The sequence below is a fragment of the Camellia sinensis genome, chromosome 6, assembly GCF_055761805.1.
Source record: "Camellia sinensis isolate YWXY chromosome 6, ASM5576180v1, whole genome shotgun sequence".
Classification (NCBI taxonomy): Eukaryota; Viridiplantae; Streptophyta; class Magnoliopsida; order Ericales; family Theaceae; genus Camellia; species Camellia sinensis.
This window is the reverse complement of record NC_138966.1, coordinates 123,064,966-123,074,763: the sequence shown is the minus strand read 5'-3', so window position 1 is coordinate 123,074,763 and position 9,798 is coordinate 123,064,966. Positions and strand designations below refer to the sequence as shown.

General features: G+C 36.1%; 1 protein-coding gene across 4 annotated transcripts; it reads left to right on the top strand.

The window, feature by feature from the left end:
• Nucleotides 1–207: 207 nt before the first annotated feature.
• LOC114288450 (SWI/SNF complex subunit SWI3C) lies at nt 208–8,014 on the top strand. Of its 4 annotated transcripts, none has more exons than XM_028231955.2 (9): nt 208–577; nt 676–1,224; nt 1,999–2,534; nt 4,041–4,404; nt 4,493–4,554; nt 5,338–5,447; nt 5,765–5,832; nt 5,908–6,089; nt 7,223–8,014. In XM_028231955.2, exons 1-9 carry the CDS (start codon nt 559–561, stop codon nt 7,697–7,699), a joined length of 2,367 nt encoding a protein of 788 aa, XP_028087756.2. In that variant the 5' UTR covers nt 208–558; the 3' UTR covers nt 7,700–8,014. The 4 variants fall into 4 exon arrangements, with proteins under 4 accessions (XP_028087756.2, XP_082730775.1, XP_028087758.2 ...); XM_082874649.1 differs by having other exon boundaries at nt 339–577; nt 4,041–4,359; nt 5,911–6,089; XM_028231957.2 differs by having other exon boundaries at nt 339–577; nt 4,041–4,359.
• The last annotated feature ends 1,784 nt before the right edge of the window (nt 8,015–9,798 follow it).

The window sequence follows — 9,798 nt, the reverse complement described above, 5'->3', positions numbered from 1 at the left end:
TGATCCAAACCCCTACTTGAGGGTGACCCCCAACACCTCTACATACACGTGGGGGACAGTGAAAGATAGACAAAAAAAAAAAAATATAAACCAATCATCGTTCAGCAAGGATGGTGGGGTCACCTCCCACTAGGGTCTCACTCTTTTCCCAACTCCAAACTATAGATTGTTAATGTAATTCAGCCTATACCCTATTTTTAAGTTAAATATAATTAAGTTCATCTCGAATATTTCATCTTTTAAAAAATAAGAAAAAAATTGATGAAAAAAATAATTTTGATAAAAATGAGTTAGAGATAATTTTTATTTAAATTTAAATTGAATTTAAAAAAAAAAATGGAGATGCTGTAATGCTTCCAACATTAATCGTCTGAGCATAGAAGGGCTACAAAATCAGAGGCAGAGCTTCCTCTCTCTCTCTCTGTAGCTCTGTAGTAGCATCGATACTTCAAGTTCAAACAACGACAGCGACAAATCGCAGACCCCACAAATCTCTGCATAAACCACCCCCCCCCTTCTCGGTCGCTCTCCCTCACTCCACCTCTTTCTCTTTCAGCAATGCCAGCTTCCTCCTCAGGTAAACAAACCCCAATAACCTAACTTTTTCACTCTCTCTCCTACTCAATTTTCAAAATTCATCTCTCTCTCTCTCTCTCTACTTTCCCATTTCCACAGAGACTCGCACCAAGTGGAGGAAGAAGAAGCGAAAGAGAGACCCCCAAATCACTCGACGACCCAAGCCCCAAGACGACGACCTCGACGATGATGACGAAGAAAACGAAGACGACGACGACGACCTCGACCAACAACAACAACAACCCGAATTCGAAGAAGACCCTCAATCGGGTCCCACCGATTCGGCTCCGATTGCCCGCGAGAACGAGGTCTTATCGGATGGCGGGGTTCGAATCTCCCACTTCCCTCCCGTGATCAAGCACACAGTCAATCGCCCCCACTCCTCTGTGCTTGCGATTGTGGCCCTGGAGAAGGCGATTCAGTGTGGGGAGGGCAAGAACCTGCAGAACGGCGTCGTATTGGAGAACGTATCGCATGGACAGCTCCAGGCTCTGTCGACCCTGCCGGCGGATAGTCCGGCGTCGGCCGGTGATCAGGGGTCTTCTTCCACGGCCGCGTATGTGATTACGCCGCCTCCGGTTATGGAGGGTCGAGGGGTTGTGAAGCGTTTTGGGGCTAATCGAGTTCATGTTGTTCCAATGCACGCAGGTGCTTGCTTTATCTCTCTCTCTTTCTCTCTCTCTCTCTCTCTCTATATATATATATATATTTTTTTTTTTCCCTATGCCCTAATCTGTTCTGTTTAGGTTGATATTTGAACTGTTATGTCTCATACTGTTCTCTGTTTATGTACACATGCGTATATGTATTCGTAAAAATTTGCTCAAATTATTATTTTTATATGTTTGTCTCTTTCATTGTGCCATATTATTACTTTGTGAGTTTCAGGTTTTGGGTTATTGATTTGGAGTTTCCCCTTGGCACATTGCTCTCACTCTCCATGTGTGTTAATAATACAGTCTGTTTAGATCGAGTGATAAGAAATGGAGAGAAAGAGAAATCTTTTATCATTTTTGGTTTATAAATTAGGTGAGAAATGGAGAGAAAGTGAACTCTTTTATTTTATAGGTTTCATTGGTCATCAAAAGTAGTGAGATTTGGTAGGAAGCAAAATCATTGGTTGTGTATTTTCATAATATTGAAATTGCCCTGTTAAAATACGTAAGAAAAAGAAATCCCACCCATATTACCATATCACATACTTTGCTTTCACATGGAGTTCATTTTGTTTCTTCTCTCACCTGGATGAGAGACCACAATCATTTCTTGCCCATTATCTTTTATTTTTTGCTATGCTGTTGTGTTTCAGTCTGGCTTTGTTGATCTTGTGCTAACAATATCCACATTGCTCTATTTCTCATCATCTCATATTAATTTGCTTTTAGTTTTTCTCATTTGGTTTTGAGCTTTTTTGGAGAGCAGATTGGTTTTCGCCCAGTACTGTGCATAGATTAGAGAGACAAGTGGTGCCACATTTTTTCTCTGGGAAGTCAGCTGAACATAGGCCAGAAAAATACATGGAATGTCGGAACTGGATTGTTGCCAAGTACATGGAGAATCCAGAGATGAGATTGTCAGTTGATGATTTCCGAGAATTGGTAGCTGGCACTGATATTGATGATTTAACTCGAATTGTTCGGTTTCTTGATCATTGGGGAATCATTAATTACTGTGCTTTTGCTCCCAATCGTGAGCATCGTAGTGATGGTTCGTATTTGAAGGAAGATTCAAATGGTGAGGTTCATGTGCCATCAGCTGCTTTGAAGTCCATTGATAGCTTAATTCGGTTTGACAAGCCCAAATGTAGGCACAAGGCAGCAGATGTTTATCCGTCATTGTCATGTCATGATGGCGAGGAGTCTGATTTAGACAGCAGAATCCGAGAGCGATTATCTGAGAATCGATGCAATTGTTGTTCCCGTCCCCTGCCCATTGTCTATTATCAATCACAGAAGGAGGTGAGTAGCATACTTTTTTCTAGCCACTTGTTATTATGTTAATTTGAAGAGCAAACAGGTACTCGAAATCTCTGGATTTGGTCTTTAAGATTAATCTGAACTTTTAAATAGTTATACTTAATAATAATAACCCTTATATGGAACAAATATATCTTCTAATTGTGGCTGGTTATATTATGGGGAGTGATGAACTGAACTTAGTGGATTATCTTTGAGGCAATTTAGTTATCTTGTGAGAATTAAATGCCTTCCTCATATTTTAGGCAGCATTTGAGGATACAAATCCATGATTCGAGTTGGTCCCATTAAAGATATGGAGGAGCCAACAATACTGATGGTATGAAATCAGTTTTACGACTTGTGAAATGTCTGTTCCAATTTTTCTATGTTAGTCGTGGTGATGGAAGTCATTTTTCTGTAAGGATCCCACGCTCAATGATGGATTTGTGCATAAAGTTATATGGTAAAACATGATAGGGTAATACCAGTTCTGTGAGTGTACAAATGCTTTCAAAAATGTCATCAACCAGTCTAATCCTACCTATGATTGCAACGGATTATTGTTTCTATATTTGTTGCAAATAAGTGATTACTCTTGAGAACATGGAAAATAATGAGCAACTTCTTACTTTAAACTGCTTTCTTTAGGATGCTCTTTTTTTTTTTTTTTTGGTTTAGATTTGAGAACTGTGGATTTAGTGGAGGCGATAATCTTGAATGAATGAATACTTACAATTTCAAAAATGATGCAAAATTAAGCAAATGTAATACTTTTTTTAGAAGTTACTCCGAAGGTGGTTCCTAGCTTATTGGTTAAGTGGGGCTCATTTTTATGTACTTAATTAATTATAGTAACTGGTTCAAATTTGCCATCAGAAAAGGTGCAACGTGTGCATGTCCATATTGTAGCCTTTTGTAAGCAGCCTTGGCCAAACACATCCACAGCTTCTTTTAATAATTATTTCAAAAGTACATTTAAACAAGTTCAACAGCCCCAAGTGTGCACCAAATCCAGTATTGAGAAGAGAAAGGCTTCAAAATGTGGTTGCATTTCATGTTTTGTACTCTATAAATAGATTTTTGTTAGTATAAGCTGATGCCTTCAGAATTTAGAGCCGAAAAAGGTGGAAGCTTTATTGTTTTTTTTTAAACTGTTATTGCTGCCCAATTTGATATTTTCATAAGCATACAGGGAAAATCTATGGCTGTGAATACATGTGCATATGTCTTCCTAAATATTGGATGAATGCTTATTGTTATTGACAGTCTGAGACTCTGGGCATTTTAAAGTTTTTGTTGCTCTATGTTCAATCCCATGATTTGATTTTTTGATTCACAGAGGAATATTCTGTTTGGAAATTTGTAAGTTTTGATGACTAAAAATTTGATCTATATTGTACGTTGGAAGGTGTGAAATGGATTGTTATGCTAGGTTTGAAGTCTGAACGATGCTTTTACATTATCTCTGATTTTACTTCTACGGCTGATCAATATCTTCTTCAATAGGTTGATATACTACTATGCTTGGATTGCTTCCATGATGGAAGATATGTTATTGGTCACTCAAGCATGGACTTTATAAGGGTTGATTCTACAAAAGATTATGGTGACCTGGATGGGGAAAGTTGGACAGATCAGGAAACCTTACTGCTGCTTGAAGCAGTGGAAATCTACAATGATAATTGGAATGAAATAGCGGAGTATGTTGGTACCAAGTCAAAAGCGCAATGCATCCTTCATTTTGTCCGTCTTCCAATGCAGGATGGCCAACTGGAAAATATTGAAGTTCCAATTGTGTCCCTCTCCTCGAATTTGTCAAACAAAGGTGATTCTAGAAGATCACTTCCAAATTCAAATGGAGATTCAGCAGGTGTAATTATGCACTTAATATTTTTCATTTACAAGACACTGATGCCATTGTAACTTTTCTTATTTAAATTTTTTGTTCTTTGCTTCAGGACCTGACCCTGATACTGAGAGTAGTCCTTTTGCAAATTCTGCTAATCCAGTTATGGCTCTGGTAGGTGGATTTGTTAAATGCTGTGCTTTACATGGTTATTGCATCAAGGCATAGAATATGATGGTTGAAGTTCTTTTTTATTTTTACTTTTTATTATTATTGTTATTTTTTGATCAGTAAGTATGAAGTATATTAAATTAAGAGGCACCAAGGGGGTGCCACCCATACACAACACTAAAAGAACAAAGAGCAAAACTCATATACATCAATCAATTCAATGTTCTACAAAATTCAAAGATTGATTCGAGGATGACTTGACTTCCCCCAAGAACCACTAATACAAAATGGATATAATTCTCCTCTTTAAAACAAAAATGAAAGTCTCAACTCCATCAAAACTTTTCAAAATAAAGCGAGAGGACCCAGTTGCCAAGGCACCCTCCTCTTATCAATCCTGGCTTCCCTCTTAAGAGTGCAAAAGATCCAGACACTTGAAGGGAAGACCCACAAGACTGCCATCAATATTATGTACTTCACCAATCAGAATCAGAGCCGACTTTCCAAGATTTACCTTCATGACTGAAATAGCTCATATTTCACATCTAATAACTCATATTTACAATTATTTTTTAACTTTTACATATGTATCATATCTTTTTCTACTTACGAAACTGAATCTTACAATTGACAGTTTGAAAAAAGTGAATTTCAATTCATGATTCATATCTTGATTTCAATAACTATGATCTCTTCTTTTCTTTTTTCAGCTTTATCTGTGTTAGTGTCTTTACCTTTTCAATTAAATTTACTCCTTCAGATCTGATTGTTAGAAAATTCCACTAGGTTGCCTTTTTAGCCTCTGCCATCGGACCTAGAGTTGCTGCAGCCTGTGCCCATGCATCCTTGGCAGCACTGTCTGAGGATTCTCAGAAGGCATCTGGGCATGCTAATCAGTGAGCGCCTTCTTCACTTTTTTCTCATGAAACACTAATGTTCTCTCCTTCATTTGCGCTTGTTTATATCAACATAATTTCTTTGGCAAATAAGCACATAATATAAGATTCTCAGAATGCATAAGTTTACAGCTTCATTTTCCTAGCCATTCTTAAGAGAGTTTTCTTTGCTGCCAATTTTGGTGAGCAAATTTTTTGTAATGATTAGGAATTGTAGAGGAATATTTCATTGGTCACTGAAAGTTTTTATTGGAAATGCTACATTTATGAGAGATGTAGTTTTCAAAACTTGAAAGTTTCTTTTTGGGTCTATGAAGGATGAATTTGGAGAGCAATAGTGAAGGCAATTCTCATGGCGAAAAAACAAGTTCAAGTCAGCAAAAAGGTGAATTTTTTAATTTTGCTTGCCCTGATCAAGTTTATCTCCCCCTTTCATGGATCTTGTAAATTAAATTTTCAGAAGATAACTCTGAAGCACATGGTCAATGGAGTCAAAATGGAGAAGCTGTGCCATTATCTGCTGAAAAGGTGAGAGCTGCTGCCAATGCTGGTCTAGCTGCTGCGGCAACAAAGGCAAAACTGTTTTCAGATCACGAAGAACGTGAAATTCAAAGGCTATCTGCTAATATTATAAATCATCAGGTATATTTGTAAGATAATCTTATTTTGTGCTAGCTTTAAATAGTTATTACCTCACTCTTTTTCCAATGACCTAAAGTTTTAAACGAGTAGTTGATTTTTCTTTAGGTTCCATATGTAAGAAACATGAGAGATTTTTTTCTTTTCTTTTTTTTTTTTTTGGGGGGGGGGGTTAATTAAAAAAAAAAAAACCCCAAGGTTTGAGCCTTGAGTTTTTAAACCCTAAACCCTAACAAAATAAACCTTGAGTTTTTAATTTTATAAATTTAAAACTCTAATCTTTTGATTTGTTTTCAATCTAAGCTATTTGCCTATTCTTGTCAAGTAAAATTGATGAAAAAAATAGGTATTTTAGTCATTAACTCGATGAAATGAGTATTTTAGACATTTTATGTATACTTACATTGACTTTAATGACTAAAATTCTATTTTTTTGACGGTTTTACTTAATGTAACTGATTTAGATTGAAAACAAATCAAAAGATTAGGTTTTAAATTGACAAAATTAAAAACTCAAGGTTTATTTTGTTACAAGGCTAAAACCTTGGAAATTTTTTTGTTTGTAATTGTCCCTTTTGTTTTTAGGTGTTTCATGTATGAAGGAAGACAAATTTTAGGGAGGCCTCAACTGCCATGCCCAGCATAAAAAAGGATGTTGCAACATGAAACCTATTGTATTTGGACATTCATATTTATTAGTATATACGTTAAATTCTTTTGTTTAACCACACTTTTTTAAACTGTTTTTCATCTTAATCTAGGTTTTCCTTTTTCATCCTGCTTGCTAAAATGGTTGAATTGTTGACCAACAAACTGGCCACCCTTCTGGTTTGGCTTTGGGCACAAAAAATACATTGAAGTTGCATTTGATGATATATATAGTACTTCTTCATAATTTGTTGACTTACTTAAGTTAGGAGGTCAATGTGGAATACTGGATTTGAAAACCTCTTTCACTTGGAGGTCATGGTATTTTTGGCTTAGCTGCCCAAAGTTCCATTGCATTGTTTACAATATTCTCTTGGTTGGGCTGGAAACAATGTTTCTTATTCAGGACTTAACTACTCCTTGATGAAATGATGATTTCTCTTAATGTCTATTTTCCTGCTACTTTTGTTTCTTTGGTTGATGTACAGTTGAAGAGATTAGAGTTAAAGCTGAAGCAATTTGCAGAGGTGGAAACCTTGTTAATGAAAGAATGCGAACAAGTGGAGAAGGCAAAGCAGAGGATTGCTGCCGAGCGGACCCACATGATATCAGCACAGTTCAGGCCACCTGCGGTGATGTCATCTACGAGCCTACCTGCCACCACTCCCACCATGGGTGCTGGTCCCGCCATTGTTAATAGCTCTGCCAATAACAGGCAACAAGTCATGACCAGTTCACCCTCACAGCCATTCATTTCCGGGTATGGAAATAATCAACAAATCCATCCCCAATTCATGCCACATCAGCAAATGTATGGAATTGGGCCGCGGGTTCCGTTCTCGGGTTTGCAACAGTCCTCGTCGGCAGCTCCCAATGTTATGTTCAATGTTGCGGCAAATGCTCAGCCTGCTCTCAGTAATCCGATGTTGAGGCCTGTATCGGGGACTAGTTCTGGTTTAGGTTGAAAATTAGGGAAAGAAATTCAGTATTGGAGTTCTGTGGTTTAATTAAATTAAGAATCCTCTCCTTTTCCTACCTTGAAGAAGGGGGAGAAAAAAGGATTAATGTGGATGAGCCGTGAACTTATTATCTGCGTCGCATTCTTAAAGTATGTTTCCCATATGGAACGAGTGACCCAGGGTAATACAGATGCGTCCAAGGTACGTACCAATTTTTCAGAGGCTCAATTATTTGGTTGGTTCATGTAGCATGCTCTTAATTTTTCTTTGTATTTTCACAATCAATAGTAAAGATGAGGAAGAACTTGGTTAGTATACTAATTGTTGCTAGCAATGTACTGCTTTTTGGATCAAAGTATACATGGTTTGCTCGCCCAACCAACTGTCATGCCAGTTTGAACTAGTAAACTAAATGTTGAATACATGGTTGAACTAGGACACTGAACAATGAATATAGGTTCAACAGTGATGTCCGAAAAATCAGGAGTTTTTGCGGTGTTATAATTAAGTGTTTAGTTAAGAATCATCGTAGTTATATTACTAATTATGATCTCAATCCAACCTTTATGTGGGGAGATCTGCATAGGGGCTTTCAGTATCTAAGTAGGGTTATAAAACCATCCTTTGCGCAGTATGTGTGGTTTAGAGATTTTGACTAGGAAAGCACAGTCTGAGAGATCGTGTGAGAGGTTATTAATCGAACAAACAAGTTCCTGATAAAGAGATTGTTGAAACATTGATTAAAAATGTTATAATCAATGCAAAATTGCTCTCTATCAAGTAGTATAGACGTCCATCCTGCAAAATGAAGCGATCAAAACACAAGTGAATTAGTTATAGATTGATTTATGCTATGTTTGGGTCTTAGAATTTGTTTAGTTTCTACTATTCATTAATTTTTTCATTTCCTTCTCTGTTTCATGCACAAACCCCTCTACAAAAAAATTATTTGAACATTATTAGGAGACTTCAAACTACTTTTAAGTGAAAAAACAAAAAACACTAATAAAATAACTCAACATATATTGAGTTCTTGTATGGTTCCCATTTTGTTGGTGTACTGCTACTGAATTTAAAGAGTGGGATTGAGAGCAAATGTAAGCTCAATGATAGTATCATCTGTGAACCTAGTTAAAACAAAAATTAATTTCATAATTTTAATTGAGTGAAGAAAATATATAAATTTAAAAAACTGTTGATCAAAAATCTAACTGATGTGATGATGAAGATGAGCTGACCAGTTCCCAAAGATCTTCCCATTGAGACAATGAGACTAGGTGTGATGGCGGTGCACCTAGTCATTCTTGTTCACCAATTTTTTCCTCTTAAGATCCAAGAAACCCTAAAAAATTTCATCATCCAATTTATTCATTAAAAATCTTGAATTTAATTTAATTGCATGAAAGAAGTTATGCCTAGACAATGTGAGAGAGCTGAGTAAAGAAAAAGGTTATGCTGGTCGACAAATTATTATAAGAGATATTAATGACTAAGTGCAAATAATCTAAGAGATTTAAGAGGAAAGAAGAAAACATTTATTGTTAGTCAAATCTCAATGGGCATTTGTTGTTAGATCAAGAAATTAGTTACATAAAAGATGAGATCGAATTTGATCATATGGTATAACTAAGGCAGTAGAACGGCAAATGGGCAAAACTTTATTCTATACTTTTGGAGCATTACATATTTATACTTCAAAACTAATTATTATATATAATGTCTCTTTATGTTCTTCAATCACTTAATATAAAATTATGAGTAATGTTAGGGATCATGAAAAAAATATCATGAAATGCATTATGAAGATTTTTCATCATTTGATTAGTGTGTGGTGTTTTATTGTATGTGTAATCTAAAGGTAGAGAATTTTCATGATCATTTTTATGACATTTTTTTCATGATATAGATTCTGCATTCTCTATCAATCACAACGTCTCAGAGTATCACGTGATTATATTTTATGGGCACCCAATAGTCACTCGCAAATGAGTCCCAACGGAAATTGATTTTTGAGTTTGGGGATAAATGTAGGTTTGAATAGAGTGTAGAAAATAATGAAAAGTGAATGTGACAAAAAATGAAGGAAAAATAACATGAAATTTTTT